Raw genomic sequence first — 15,229 nt, 5'->3', positions numbered from 1 at the left:
TTTTCTGATCCTCTCCTTCCAACCACCCTCCACTCTCTGATAGGCCCCAGTGTGTGTTGTTACCCTCTGTGTATCCATGTGTTCTCATCATTTAGTTTCCACTTATAACATGTAATATTTAGTTTTCTGTTCCTGCATTACTTTGCTAAGGATAACGGCCTCCAGCTTCACCCGTGTCCCTGCAAAGGACATGAATTCATTCCTTTTTATGGCTGTATAGTGGTCCATGGTGTATAAGTACCACATTTTCTTTATCCAGTCTATCACTGATGGGCATTTAGGTTGATTCCATGTCTTTGCTATTGTGAACAATACTACAATGAACATACGCACGCATGTGCCTTTATAACAGAATGCTTTATATTCCTTTGGGTATATGCAGTAATGGGACTGCTGGGTTAAATGGTATTTCTGTCCTTAGGTCTTTGAGGAATTGCTACAACAAAAAGATCTTTTTAAATAGTTTTGCATCGGTGTAAATAGAAAAATGAGCTACAATATGGAGGAAACATGCTATAGAGAGAGGATTTTTTAATAGAAGGTAAAATAGCAGCATGTTTGTGTGCTTCTAGAAATAATCCAATAGCAAAAGGGAAAATGATGTAGGAAAGTGAGAGAAGAGTTTCTGGAAGAATGTTCTTGAAAGGTGAAAAAGGATGGGACCTGGTGCCTAAGTGGAGAGTTGGTCTTAAGTAGGAGCACAGACCAATCATCAAATAGTCACAGGAGGCGAAGCATAGATTATGAGCACAGACACAGCCAGTGAGCAGTGAGCAGATGCAGTGATGGATGCTTGGGAAGTTCTCTTCTGGCTCCTCTTGTTCTCAGTAAAATGTGAAGCAAACTCATCAGCTAAGAGCAAGAATCAGCAAGAAGATACCAGAAATCTGAGAAAAGTGTGTAGCTCTCCAGGAGAGTACAAAACCAAATCGGACCAGAGAAATATAGTGCGATTTTACTTAAGGACCATAAATTTAAAGTGTGTTCTAATGCTTGTTTTTCTCCAGCCACGATCAGCTATACAAAGATTCAGGTAAGGGGTAGGCAGTGGGTTGAATTTAACCATGATTATGGTTTTGCCTGTCAAGTACAATAATTGAGGGGCAAGGGAGTTGCCATCCTCAAGAGCCAGGTAATAATGGTAGTCTTCCTCATTGATCTCCACATATTTAATTGGTTCCATTGATTATTTATTTATGGAAAAATTAAAAGTGTCTGGGAAGGCAGATTGTACTAAAATATACTTTATATATAAACCGTCTCTTTTCTGGTCTTTTGGTGTTTATTTAGAAAAGAATTTTATTTGCCTTTTCACTTAGGATATTATCTTTAATAAGATGACTGTGTCCTAAGCCTCTGATATTAGACACTTAAAAAGAGGACAGAAATTTCAAAGAGGAGTTGCAATAATGGATGCAGGCAAGACATGAAGCATTTTTTCATAGTCTAATGGTTTTTAAAACAAATCTAATTCATACATATATTCTAAAAATCCCATTAATATTTCCACACACATTTTTCATTAATTCACTTAATTAATATGTATTGCATCTCTGTCATGTACAAAACGTTGTACTAGGCAAGCACCAAGGTGAATTGGAGAGGGGAGGGCAAGATTACAATACAGATCCCAAAGGTATTTGCAGTCTAAAGGGGGAAACTCATATATTTACAACAAATTAGTATTCAAGACAGGACAAAGGAAGCACTACAACACAAGTTGCATGGCATTTGTTTATCTCATTTACAGCTATGTACCATAGTGGACCTGAAACAGTAGTCACTTAATGAATACAGGTGAATTGGTGAATGCCATAGAGATATGAACCACCCTGGAGGAACAGAAGGGAGCAATGAACAAATTCTGAATGTGGGATCTGAGAAAGCATAGTGGCGAATGTAACATTTCACTGGCTCGTAAAAGAAAAGTAGGAAAACAACAAAGAAGGAAGAGAAGGGCCCTCCCATATGAAAGACAAACACGAGATGAGAACTGCAGTGTGGAAGCAGGAAGACTTCAGGGCATAGACATAGTTTTGTCTGAGGGCTGAGGAATAGCACAGTGAAAGGGTATGTTAGAAAGGAAGAGTGGTAGGGGCAGAGTGGGAATAAGAGCCAAGCTATGCTGGTAACAAAAACACTCTATTTAATCCATGACATATTAAGAAAACTTGTGAGGTGCATTTTTCCCACAAACCAGTTCTAAGTATGTCTAATTTTACACTGTGTGATTTCATGCTATTGCTGATATTTTATTTTATAATTTTTATAGGTACAGGTTTTCACTGATTTATAAAATATTATTCTACTGACTAATGAAAATTTTGAATAAGCTTTAGAGATCTTACTAAAAGAAAAGGGGGGTAAGGAAAGGAAGAGCGATACCAGCAAGTGGAATGCCTCAATTATCTGATAAAGGAGTTCTAATTGAGCGTTTACACTGTGTCTTACACTGTTTTAGATGCTGCCCATGTTATAACTCATTTAATATCACAGAAACCCTGTAAGGGAGGTATTATTATTCCCCATTTTACAGGTGAGGAAACTCAGGATGTACTTGGATGTCAAGTACACCCACATTATACAACTAGTAAGTGACAGCTCCAGGCCCTGTGTACCATTGGTTCTATGAAAACATTTTGAATAGCTGAGTGACATTATATGATTTGTGTTGCTACTACCTTTTTCTTTCATAAGTAATGAACATATTTAAGTTAAATTCAGAAAGTAAGCACCATGTATATTACAGCTGTTCCTCATCTGTATTTAGAAGTTCTGAATATTCAAATGTATTACTTTCCATTTCTATCTTTTCTTTATTCAATGATATGACTATTTCCAAAACCTATTGGCTTAAAGGTTGTTTTCCTAGTGTTTAATCTGTAATATAAAATAGTACGATTGTATTTTTTTCTTAATTCATAATTTATTTAATTAAACTGTTCTAATATTATTTTACTCCAATACCCTTTTTAGAACTACCTAAAGTAGGGAAAATATGAGGAAGTGTTTCTGGAAGTAGCTGTAGCTTGGTGTTTGCTATACCAGATGGCAGAAATAGGACTGATATATGGAAGTTATCAGAAAGTAATTTTCAACTCAAAGTAAAGGTGGTTATTTTTTTTCTGAAATCACTTTGCCCTTCTCTTTGTAACTTTGAATTTCATTCAGAAACAGCTGTTGATGGCAGCCAATTCATCATCCAGTAAGTTACACTCATTTTGTCGTCATCATTTTAGAGATTTCCTGCCTCAAAAAATTTTCCAGTCTTTTATTAAATATACTCTATTTTGTAGCAAGTCTTCCAACTATCAATTCATTCTCATTAAATTTCCACCTTCTCTTTTCAAATACTTATATAAACCAAAAATATCAAACTCATAAAGGTGACCCAAAGAATCTTTTAAAGTTCAGTTCAGTATCAACATTACAATTTATGCAGGACTGGAGAACAGCATCTGATCTGGTCTAATTGCCTTACTCAAGAGTGCTTTCGTTAGCTCCAACAACTATCAGCTCTTTTTATTTCATTGAAATCTGTAACAAACAGACTTTGTCACTGTGGCCTGTCATCCTTGGACTCAGGTGATCCTAAGTTCCTGATCTCTCACCTTGTCTCTAGTGAGGATGGGGCAGAGGCATAGACAAAAGATTCTAATCCCAGCTCAAGCTATAGCATCATCACAGGGGGGTTCTCTGTGGTTGGTTTTGTGTCACAGAAACAGAGTAGTCAAGGTATCTAATATTCGTGTGATACCAAAAAAAAAAAAAAAAAGATGGAGGTTGTTTGCTCAGCCAAGAGAACCTAAAGTAGGAAAAATATGAGGAAGTGTTTATGGAAGTAGTTGTAGCTTGGTGTTTGCTGCACCAGAGGACAGAAATAGGACTGATAGTGAAAGTTATCAGAAAGTAATTTTCAACCCAAAGGAAGGAATTTGTTAAGTGGAGATATTCAAAAGTGGAACATGGTACTTCCTAGAGGAAAGAAACAACCATTTGCAGAGTATTTGTCTTGGGTCTTCTCCAGCTGGAGATATTTAAAACTGAGTGACCTTATAATTTATTTCCCAAACAGGGACACATTTGAGAATGAAAGGATAACAGCTATAAACTGGGGTATCCCAAGCAAATAGGTTCACATTACCCTAATTCGCCCTTGTAGACCCCCAGCTGTGTGGATTTGCTGACGTGTGGAGAATAGGGAAATACTGACCCTAGTAGGGGAAAGGGAAAAGTGGGAGCTCATGGAAGTGCTCAGAAACAGGGAAAATCTGTGACCTTCTCACCCCCGCTTCTGCACCTACCCTGATAGGATGAAACCTAAAGACCCATATCAAATAGGATCCCTGTCAGTGAACCTGGATATGAACAAACTGTTAGGATCCAAAGGGATCCACCTGGGAAAAATTCCAGGACAGCATCATTGTTCCCAGAGCCAGGGTAGAGTAGATACTCTTCCCAAGTCAAGTTACCCACCCTGATAGGATGAAACCTAAAGACTCATATCAAATAGGATCTCTGTCAGCGAGCCTGGATATGCGCAAAGTGTTAGGATCCAAAGGGATCCACCTGGAAAAAAATTCCAGGACAGCAACATTGTTCCCAGAGCCAGGGTAGAGTAGATACTCTTCCCAAGCCAAGTTACTCAGAGAGTTCTACAGGGCATAACATTAGGCAGTAAGAACAGGACCAGCCCCAAAGGACCAAACACTGTGGTGATGACAAGGTACAGAACAGGACCAGGCCGATAGCAGGACCCCACACATTACAGGCAGGCACAGTGAGAAGAATGGAGAAGGGCAGGCATGTAGGGGCACAGTCTCCCTAAATATGGTCTGTGTTATACTGCCTAGACCTAGAAGTACCCAATGAGGCAGCTTTTTCTTCCATTCTAAATGGCAATTCAAATATAACAAAAACTTACTTTTTACTATGACAAGTTTATTGCAATCTATAAACCGCTTGAAAGGATTATTAAAATTAATATTCCTAAACAAAAATTCACATTTTACTAACTGTAATGGGTACTAACAGCTGTGTGCTCGGCTCCTATCCCTCTCTTGCACTTTGCCCCTAGATTGAATGGACACCTTTCACTTTGCCATGCAGCCATTTTGACTCACGAAAAACTGGTTCCAACTCCATGGTTAGAATGAGCCACTTCAAGTAATCTCAGTTCCCTGCCCTGTAATTATTCAGATCAAGCCGATAGCATTGGCATATGCCTTGCAACTGGTCTTGCTCCAGGCACATGGCTTAAGTCAGCCAGACCTAAGGGAAAGGCTATTTTTCAACATGAATGAGAGTCAAGGTGGTGATCCAGTTGCTGCTGGCCATCATCAGGGGAATTTGATGGAAGCCTGCGCGAGGATGATATCACCACATGAAGGGACAGAACCAGACAAGTCAGAGCCAGACCTCCATTTCCACCGGCATTCCCTGCCTCTGGCTTTCCTTTGGAGGTGATAACTTTCTTACTGTGTAAGCCAGTTTGAGATGCACCCATCTTGATTCTTTATCTGGAAGCATCTTAGTAGATCTATAAAATAGTGATTCCCAAACCTGCCTGCATGTTGAAATTACCCAAGGATTTCCAAAAATTGCTGATGCCCGTATTCTACACAGAGATTATGATTTATGGGTCTAGTGTGTCGCTGGGTGAGCCAATTAATCTCTAAATTTCCTCCCTTCCTGGAGATTCTTTCCTAAGAATGTACCTCTGCCCAAGGGGAACACAGGGCACTCTGAGACTTCTCAAAGTGACAGGAATATGTGTTCCCAGGCGGACTTTCTCCACCCTCTACAATATTGAGGGACTTTCATGCTTTGCAACAAGATTTGAATTGCTCTTCAGCTACCTGCTTGGATTCCCCTTTTATCGCATTTCAGAAGATATGGGTTTGAGAGCCTTCCCTAGTAAAATGGGATTATAAGTCTCTATAAGCTCCATGTTTAGAGTCTCAAGAGGTCATAGTAAGAGGTCCCAACTGTTCATCAGTAATTTTTTTTTAATGGTAGAATGGATAAAAGGAAAGAGATGGAGTAGAAGAGGAAAAATTGAGATCTGACTACACTGTTCACATTCTCTGCCACCCTCTCTTTCCCTCTCTCTCTCTTTCTCCCAAGCCCAACATCAAAAACTAGGTTTTTCTTTCACATTTATGTGTAACTTAGATCTGACTACACTGTTAACACACACTGCCACTCTGAGCCTCAGTACCCTGATGAACTGAGAAAAATGATATGTTTCATCTATGTAGTAAAGCTTTTGTGAGGATATGAGGTAATACATATAAAAATTCAAAATTAAAAAGTGTTTGATGAATCGAAGTTATTATTATGAGAGGTCCAGAAAGTTAAAAATGCAGTCTAGACCTAACCCTAATAGATACCAGCCACGCCAGCAGGATGAAATGGCTTAGAAGAGAGTTACATTCTCTACCAGCCTCCCCCTTGGTGTCCTCCCCCTTCATCGTTCCTCTCACCATCCTTCACGAAACGGCAAAGCTTGCACTGTAAATGCAGCTCTAAGATACATCCTTGCTCCAATCCACTCTCAGCCAGATTGCCATGCTCTGAGCCCTGCCCATATAGAATTCCTAGGGCTACCACTAATAGGCAGGAAGGTTATTTTGTTCAATTTTTCCGCTAGGTTTTTAGAAGCACTCCACTTCCTCATCAACTACACCTCTGGGCACCACAATGCTATATCATTCCCTGCTTGAATTATATTATCTATCATAAGAGACATCTCTTGAGAGGCTTGAGTGCTAAATGGGGAGTGATTTTTAGAAAGATGTGTGGGAAATGGTTTCAATATTTGGCAGTTCCTAAAGGCAAGATGATTTGAGACATTGGCTTTTTAAAAATACGCTTGATCAGCTCATTATACTATTCTCTTATTTCTGAAAATGCCTTGTCATTTGGAATATTACGTTTAGCAGTTGCACCAAGGTAGAAATTTCATAAACTAGAGGATTATAATTTTCAGTTTATTTCAGTCATTTATCCATATATGTCACATATAACACATAAATGTATATATTCACCAGGATATCAATCTTTCTTTTACAGATATCTCCATTAACATATACCATTCTGAAACTAAAGACATAGACAATCCCCCAAGAAATGAAACACCTGAAAGTACTGAAAAAATGTACAAAATGTCAACTATGAGACGAATATTCGATTTGGCAAAGCATCGAACAAAAAGATCCGCATTTTTCCCAACGGGGGTTAAAGTCTGTCCACAGGAATCCATGAAACAGATTTTAGCCAGTCTTCAAGCTTATTATAGATTGAGAGGTAAGGAAAGAGATGAAACCTGTTTAGCCTTGTGTTATTTCCAACCCTTCCCTTTCATTCATCCATAGGTTGTCTTTAGCCTAAAACTTCCAGTTGTGTCACTTAGCCACAAGAATTATAAAAATCTATCTAGTGATAATCTGATAGTAATGAATAATAAACATTCAAAACTATGGTAGATATCAGCTCTTATGGTTTAAAATAATATCTTGTGCAGCATAGAACCAATAGGGCATTTATAAATCACCAGAAAACCTTGGCATCCAGATTTTACCCCTTTATTTTTTATTTTTGCCAATGCTCAATATTCCATTTTAATGTTGTTCATATGGGTAAGAAGCACAGGATGATTGCAATGTCAGGAATCTAAGCAAATTGATTTATGACTTAAGATTTCATTTTTCAAAAGCAACATTACAATCCAGATCCTCTTATAAGTTTGTGTATTGATGATCCAGCAGAAACTTAAAGTTTGGAAACCTAGAGGCATGTTGAAGTGCAGAGGAGAAACAAATAAAGAGTGGTTACCAAGATATAATGCAGGAGTGTTAGCAGAATTTACAACACAATTACAGTGGTTTCCAGCAGAGTCTTTTTACCCCAAGACTGCTTAACAGGATTCTGATGGCATTGCCGGAAACCATTAAGGAGTTAATCACAGCACAGCCATCAGTGACTATCCTTTCACTAACTTACTATGGATGACAAAATTCTCATGGCTTCTTTTTTTAAAAGAAAAAAAAAACAAATCTTTGGTAGCTACTATTAAAATTCCCCAGGTGGCCCCAAATAATGCAAAATATCTTGTCTCTCTGAGTCTTAAATTCAATGTATCTTACACGTGAAAGTTGAGAGTTTTACTGATTTCTATCTTGATCACACTAGATGTTTGCTTCCATTCCAAAAAGCAGAGCCACCCTGCTTTATTTAAAGCCCATCTACCAGAGCAAGCTGGTTCAATTCCAGCCTGTGATATGTTGTACACTATGACAACTGAGTACCCATTTCACAATACTAACATCCAGAAAACTTCTTGGATGTCTATTTCTGTTAGATGTGCCCACGTTAAATTAATCTGAAGAGTTCTTATTGGGTTTTGGAAGCATAATTAACTACAGTCTCAAAAATATCAAGTCTTATATTCCTTATGTGTCTCATTTTCTGTGGAAGTAAAAAGATATTCACTTTCTGAAAGAAGCCACACCCGTAGAAAAGTGAAAACTACTGGATCACAGTCTGAAAGAAGACTCTCACTATAGAAAAATCAAGGGCACTATATTACTATTCTGAGGTCCTAGAAGGGCATCTCCACAGAGCAGGTACTAGCCAATGCTTGTTGGTGGACACAGAATGCAAAGAGTCCATTGGGAAAATACAGAAAAGACAGTGACATGCCTAAATTACTAATTTCGAGTGTGCCTACACATTGATCAGATAATGACCCTGGTAAATTCCATATCGTTTGCTCAGGGATGGACGTACATACAGTATTTGCATCACACTGAATATGAATGCAACTATTCCTATTTTCACATAACTTCTAATTCTTTACAACATTCACAAATAGGATTCACTGCAAGTATTTAGAATACACTATTTGTCGCTGCAACAAAATTTTTAGCTCTGAATTTTTATTCTCAGCTGTTTATTCTTGATTAGGTTGCCTCTTTCATTCTTGTTTCCCTGGATGAAACAAACCATTGTTTTTCTCCCCACAGCAATGACAGTCCATTATCTTTATGGCTGCCCCTAGGTAATATGAAATTTTACTATTCATCAGCATAGGTTTCTTAAGTCGAACAAACTGGTTCACAAAGAAACAAGAAATAAGACCCAGCTACAAAGCGGTGTTCCTCTGACAGAGAGACCCACTTACTGTTCTTGTTGCTACTTTTACAAAATTATCCGTTGACATCTTTCAAACTTAGGAGAGAAAGCACTCATATTCCCAAATCAAATGGAACATTGAATTATTTCATTTCCCAGGGCTTAAAAGCAACACAGTGAAATGTTCTGAGCTTTGTAGTAGAATCATAAATGTGCTTATCTCAAAGCCCAAATGCAAAAGAGGTAAATGTGTTTCTGCCAATCTATAGGCTGAACTCTGCGCCCCAGCCAAATTTCCTGCTATACAGATGCCTCCCTTCAGACCCCCCTCACCCTCACCTGTGTCTCTCCCTCTATTTCCCTCCCTCTCTGCCTCCCATACCCAACATCAAAAGCTAGGTCTTGGTCAGGCACGGTGGCTCTCACTTGTAATCCCAGCACTTTGTGAGACCGAGGTAGGCAGATCACCTGAGGTTGGGAGTTCAAGACCAGCCTGGCCAATATGGTGAAACCCTGTTTCTACTAAAAATACAAAAATTAGCTGGGCATGGTGGCACATGCCTGTAATCCCAGCAACTCAGGAGGCTGAGGCAGGAGAATTGCTTGAACCCAGGAGGCGGAGGTTGCAGTGAGCCAAGATCACATCACTGCACTCCAGCCTGGGCAACATAGTGAGACTCCGTCCCAAAAAAAAAAAAAAAACAGCTAGATCTTTCTTTCACATTTATGTGTGCCTTAGAGAAGGTTAAAGATGGATAGGGTCCTAGTTCTTTCTACTCCGTGTTGTCTGCAGATCAACAGCATCACCACCACCTGGAAACTTGTTAGAAATGCAGAATCGTACATCCCACCCCAGACTTACTGTCAGAATCTGCATTTTAACAAGTTCCCCAAGTAAAATTCATTTGTACTTTAAAGTTCTAGAAGCACTAATCTAGAGAACATCTTGCCAACACTCCCGTTGTACAGATAAGAAAACTGAGATCCGATGACGTAAAATGGCATGTTCAGGGGCACAGCTGGCAGCAGAACGGGGGTAGAACTCAATGTTCCATTTCAGTGTGTTATTTCTCCCTCTAATGTGTGCACAACCCTGTACTGCACATTTTCACATACCATTGGTCTAACAATACTAATTGCGAATAACTGCAGGCCAGGACTTCCAATTACAGACTGCCATGCCTGGCCTCCAGGGTATGTGCTCCCTGGGGTTCTTCCTACATCATCAAATGACTTAGGATATGACCTTCAGCAGAGAAGCTGACATTCTGTGATCAGATTTCAGGCATTGGCCGGCAACTGTGGGAAGACTGGAGTGGGAGGGAGGCCAAGGTGCTGGATTTCTCTAGAATCACTGTGGCAGTCCCTCCCAGCAGGTTCAAAGGAGGATAGTACAGAACAGGTAAATCAAAGGTTTACAAAAATCCAATTTTGAGAAGTTTTCAGGTCCCTCCCAGCCCTGAGGTCCTTTGATGCCTCAACTTTCAACGGTTTTTTTGATACTTCCCCAGTAAGGATGGGGGGCTATCCTGGTGGGTAGTGGGCTGGTGCTTCCAATCATGGAAAGAGTCTATGCCTCCTGGCTTGTGAGAAGCTTCCAAGAGAAAAATAACATCAGAGGAGCCACAAAAAAAGAAAGCCTGCCCCTCAGAAAGAGTCTGAGATTTCATCCTTAACATTATGATTCCTATAAACTACAATGTCACAGGGAGATAATTTTTCAAGCAACTTCAGACATTATGCTCTAGAAAGAAGATTCTTTCAGGGCCCTTCTGGAAGGTTTCGAGTAATTCTGTGTCCTGTGGTAGGAGAAAGAACAGCAGGGAAAGGAGCAGAACTAGGAAGATGCACACAACAAAAATAGTACCTCTTATTTGACTGCTCAACCTCAGTCCCCACAACCATATGACAGAGACTCCCTGTAGAAATCTCTGCATAACTGGTGATGCATCCTCAGGCTACATAGCACCCAGGAAAATGAACTTCTGTATACATCTGTCTACATCAGTTATGATGCCTGCCAGTCTGAGTTTGGGCTCAACTGGGAGCAGCTAGGCTCAACAAAGAACACAATTCGTTCAAGACTTAAATTGGAATGAAATAAAAGCAAATCTTAATCTGAGACCAAAAGCAACACACTCAAGGTTGTGCCTAACTTGTAAACAGAAGAGATTGTCCCATAATATCTTCCCCGATGTTTCACACACAGATATTGTCCATGAAAGTCACCAACACTTAGATATTGTCCATGAAATCACCAAAGACAGTGCTAGTTTATTTTATGTATTGTTGTATCTCTGGCACTTATATAGGTTTTGAATTGAAGTAGCCACAAAATAACATCCCCAGAGAGAGTGTGGAGTATGTAAGAAAGAAGACTAGCAAAGGCAGCTGGTTTGCTTAGACTGGACATACAACTGTTAGGGTCTGGACAAATCTGAAAACATCCAAGTGTTCTTTTCTTCTTGTATATTATGTAGACTATTGACCAGAGATGAAGGGTCAGAGACAGCTTGCTGGTTTGTATCAGAAAAGGCATTAAAACTTCTTGATCCTTGCCTGGCAGTAGACAGTTCACAAAAATGAACTCTGCAAGGTGAGGTATTCCATTGCTTCCCACATGTTGATCCCTGTTATTTCCCCCAGTGTGAGAAACCAGATGGCACATCTGAGGTGGTCAGGACTGCACCCTCTCCTGTCTTTGTGGGTTACTCATTAAAAGATCAATTACCTTGAAGGTTCTGGTCAGGTTGCTGCTGGTAAATGACCTGAGCTTCTATTGTTCTGGAATTTTCTTCTTAAAACAGAAAGCTAAGAGAAATCCAGACATGGAATAAGTGGGGAGGAAGGAATAACATATAGGCGTAAGAGTCTCCAGATTGGTCTCGTCTCACCCTATTCCTCCCCACGGTCCTTTTTCTCAGCACAGCAGTGTTTCTTTAAGTGTTTCTTCAGTAAGTCAGATGGTGTCAGCCTCTGCCCTAAAGGCTCCAATTGTTTCCACTGCTCTAGAGTTAAAAATCAACATATTACAAATGCTTATAGGGAGGCTTCCAACATTTTTTGCTCTCTTAATCCCCTAAAACAACTTTTTAACTATATAATCCCCTCGCATGCTTTTCCATTGACATCTAAAGTTTTTTGTCAAGTTTAAATTAATAAATAGGATGTAATTTTTGGTGAGCTGTAAATATTGATATTTAAAATAAAACTAGAATTGGATCTTTCTCATGTATCCAGTAGAATCTACCATAGCCACTCAATATTTACCATCAAATTCTTTTAACAGATACGTGAGCAAATTATTCTTAACAGTAGGAAATGTCACATGGTTCCTTTTTCTCCATACATTCACATTTCCATTCCACTTCCCTCCTCAGAGTCTCATTTTAATGTAATTTATGTTTATCCTTGAAAATCTGTTATTGATTGCTCTAAAATACTTTTTAGTAACAAAAATATGAACATAAATTGAAATTACATTTTTTGTTTCTTGTGACTATAAGATTTATGTGTAAAAAGGAATTTCTTCTGGATTCAGTTGCATTTATCATTTTAAATATATAATCAATTAAAACTAAACACATATAGTTTTAGTTTTTATTGATGGATGGATATAGAGTGAGATTCAAGTTTTGTGGGTGTTAATGTTTGTAAATACAAAATTGCAAATGCAATATTCTAAACAGGGCTTTGGAAGAAATCAATGTTAAAAAAGGATCTGTAGCTTATGCTTCCTTAGCTTCTGCCTCTGGATCAAAGTAATTGCTTTGGTTTTGCTCCTCTAATTGTTCATATACAATTAGTCGTTATTTATATTGTGCATTGCTAAAATGAGACTAGGTTTAACATCAATTTTATCCCTATTATTTTACTTAGTTTCAGTTAGGTGTTGAGAAAACTTCTTTACATAAATAAGTAGATGGGAACAGATGGAGTTTTGTTATAGCACTGTTCTTATTCTTTAAATTCCTTTGTCATTATATGCCAATAATCACATCATGATCTGTCATCATTATTTTTAATGATCTATCGATCAGCTGTCAACCTATTAGGACTCCTTTTAATTTGTTGAAAGCAAAGAATCATAAATCACCTAGACTGCCAAAATGTGTGTTGTCCCTCAGCTCAGTTCACTCCCTTTCTCAAACTCAGTATTGTTATTGCAAATTGCTCCTTGGTGTGATAACCTAGAGGCACTGTGCCACAATAAGAATAGGGATGGATGAATGGGGAAAAGATTGTGATCAAAAGGGAAGTATCAATGAAGAGGTATGTCTTTAGAGAGACCAATTTTAGGAAAGCCTACACAGGAAAATGGAGACCTGGAAATTGATTCTCTTTAAATGTTGTGTGCCTGCTCATCACTTGGAAAGTCTTCAAGGACAGCCAGGGGACCTGTACTCCAGTTTGGAGACTGCTGGTCTGCAAAACCCTACACAATCTGTGTTCACCTCACCACATCTTTCTTTTTTTTTGAGACGGAGTTTCGCTCTTGTTGCCCAGACTAGGGTGCAATGGCGTGATCTCGGCTCACCACAACCTCTGCCTCCCATGTTCAAGCAATTCTCGTGCCTCAGCCTCCCGAGTAGCTGGGATTACAGGCATGCACCAACACGCCCAGCTAATTTTGTATTTTTAGTAGAGACGGGCTTTCTCCATGTTGAGGCTGGTCTCGAACTCCTGACCTCAGGTGATCCGCCCACCTCGGCCTCCCAAAGTGCTGGGATTACAGGCTTCAGCCACTGCTACTGGCCCTCGCCACATCTTTCTATCTTCATCCTCTATTACTCTCAACCTTGCTCTGGCCACAGTGACATCCTCCCTGCTCCTTCAGTGCCCCTAGCACTCCACAAACTGGGAGACTTTACTTTTCCCAAATGGCTCAGAAGTCACCTTTATAGTGAGGTCTTCCTCAACCACTCTATTTTAAACTGCAGTTTTGCACACACACACACACACATGCACACATAATATTCCCTATTTTCTTGCTTTCCTTTTTCTCCATAGCATATAGTAAGTACTCAATAAATATTTGTTAAATGAATTAACTTTTAGAGACTGTAAATTAGTGTGTCAACATAAGCCATGAAATAATTTTCCATGTTATTAGACTTTGCTTGGGATTGGGTACGGGGACCCTCTTAGGGCATGGCCATTAATGACTCTGTATTACAGTGTGTCAGGAAGCAGTATGGGAAGCATATCGGATCTTTCTGGATCGCATCCCTGACACAGGGGAATATCAGGACTGGGTCAGCATCTGCCAGCAGGAGACCTTCTGCCTCTTTGACATTGGAAAAAACTTCAGCAATTCCCAGGAGCACCTGGATCTTCTCCAGCAGGTGAGCCTAAACACCACATGGTTATTTGGAACACTGCACGAACTGTTCCCAGGCTCCAGCCCCTAGGCCTTTTGAATTGGTTTCCACAACATAAGGGTTAATTGAAGAAGTGCTTGGAGGTATCTGATTAGGCCAATAGAAATTTTATTCTTGCAAAATAATATGGTACAGTCAGGTTGAAGTGTAGTTTAAGGGAGAAGGGAATGAAAATAGACTTTAGCTCTTCAGTTGGCATTATCTCCTGGTAAAATTACTTTTTATCTTTATCTTTTTGCAGAGAATACAACAGAGAAGTTTCCCTGACAGGCAAGTACCCAAAATAGAGTGTGTGTATGTTCTTGAATTTAAAAAGATCATATAATGGAGTGAAACTAAGCTATTCTACCTGTAGGATTTTATGTCAGCCACTAAGATCTGTGTAGATTATTCTGACAGACAATTCCTGCATATAATGTACTGAAGATAAATCAGCACATAAAACAAAAATAAATAGACCTTATATATTTAGATAGATGTTTGCATTATTTGCAGATAAAATGAATTTATTGTTATGTGATATGTATCTAACGTGCACCTTCACTTATAAGAAATAGAGAAATTAAACTGGTTTGATTTTTAGAATTTATGGTAAACTATTAGTTACATCAAGAAAATATTTAAGACAATCAAAGAACAACTTGAATTTTGAACTCTCATTTGGTATTCTGTGAAGTGTTAACATCTCTCAAACTAAATTACTAAAGCTCTAA

At 39.0% G+C, this 15,229-nt stretch overlaps 1 protein-coding gene across 2 annotated transcripts in view; it reads left to right on the top strand.

The window, feature by feature from the left end:
* The window catches only part of IMPG1 (interphotoreceptor matrix proteoglycan 1), a 161,307-nt gene that overhangs the window by 30,244 nt on the left and 115,834 nt on the right, over nucleotides 1–15,229 (top strand). Inside the window, exons 2-4 of one of the 2 annotated variants that reach the window (XM_002817076.5) lie at nucleotides 7,075–7,308; nucleotides 14,314–14,480; nucleotides 14,758–14,786. In XM_002817076.5, the coding sequence (XP_002817122.4) occupies nucleotides 7,075–7,308; nucleotides 14,314–14,480; nucleotides 14,758–14,786 (430 nt within the window). The remainder of the gene's footprint in view (nucleotides 1–7,074; nucleotides 7,309–14,313; nucleotides 14,481–14,757; nucleotides 14,787–15,229) is intronic. The other variant, XM_009242015.4, reaches the window with a different exon arrangement.

This window comes from Pongo abelii, chromosome 5 (assembly GCF_028885655.2).
Source record: "Pongo abelii isolate AG06213 chromosome 5, NHGRI_mPonAbe1-v2.0_pri, whole genome shotgun sequence".
NCBI classification, from domain to species: Eukaryota; Metazoa; Chordata; class Mammalia; order Primates; family Hominidae; genus Pongo; species Pongo abelii.
This window is presented reverse-complemented; position numbering and strand designations above follow the sequence as displayed.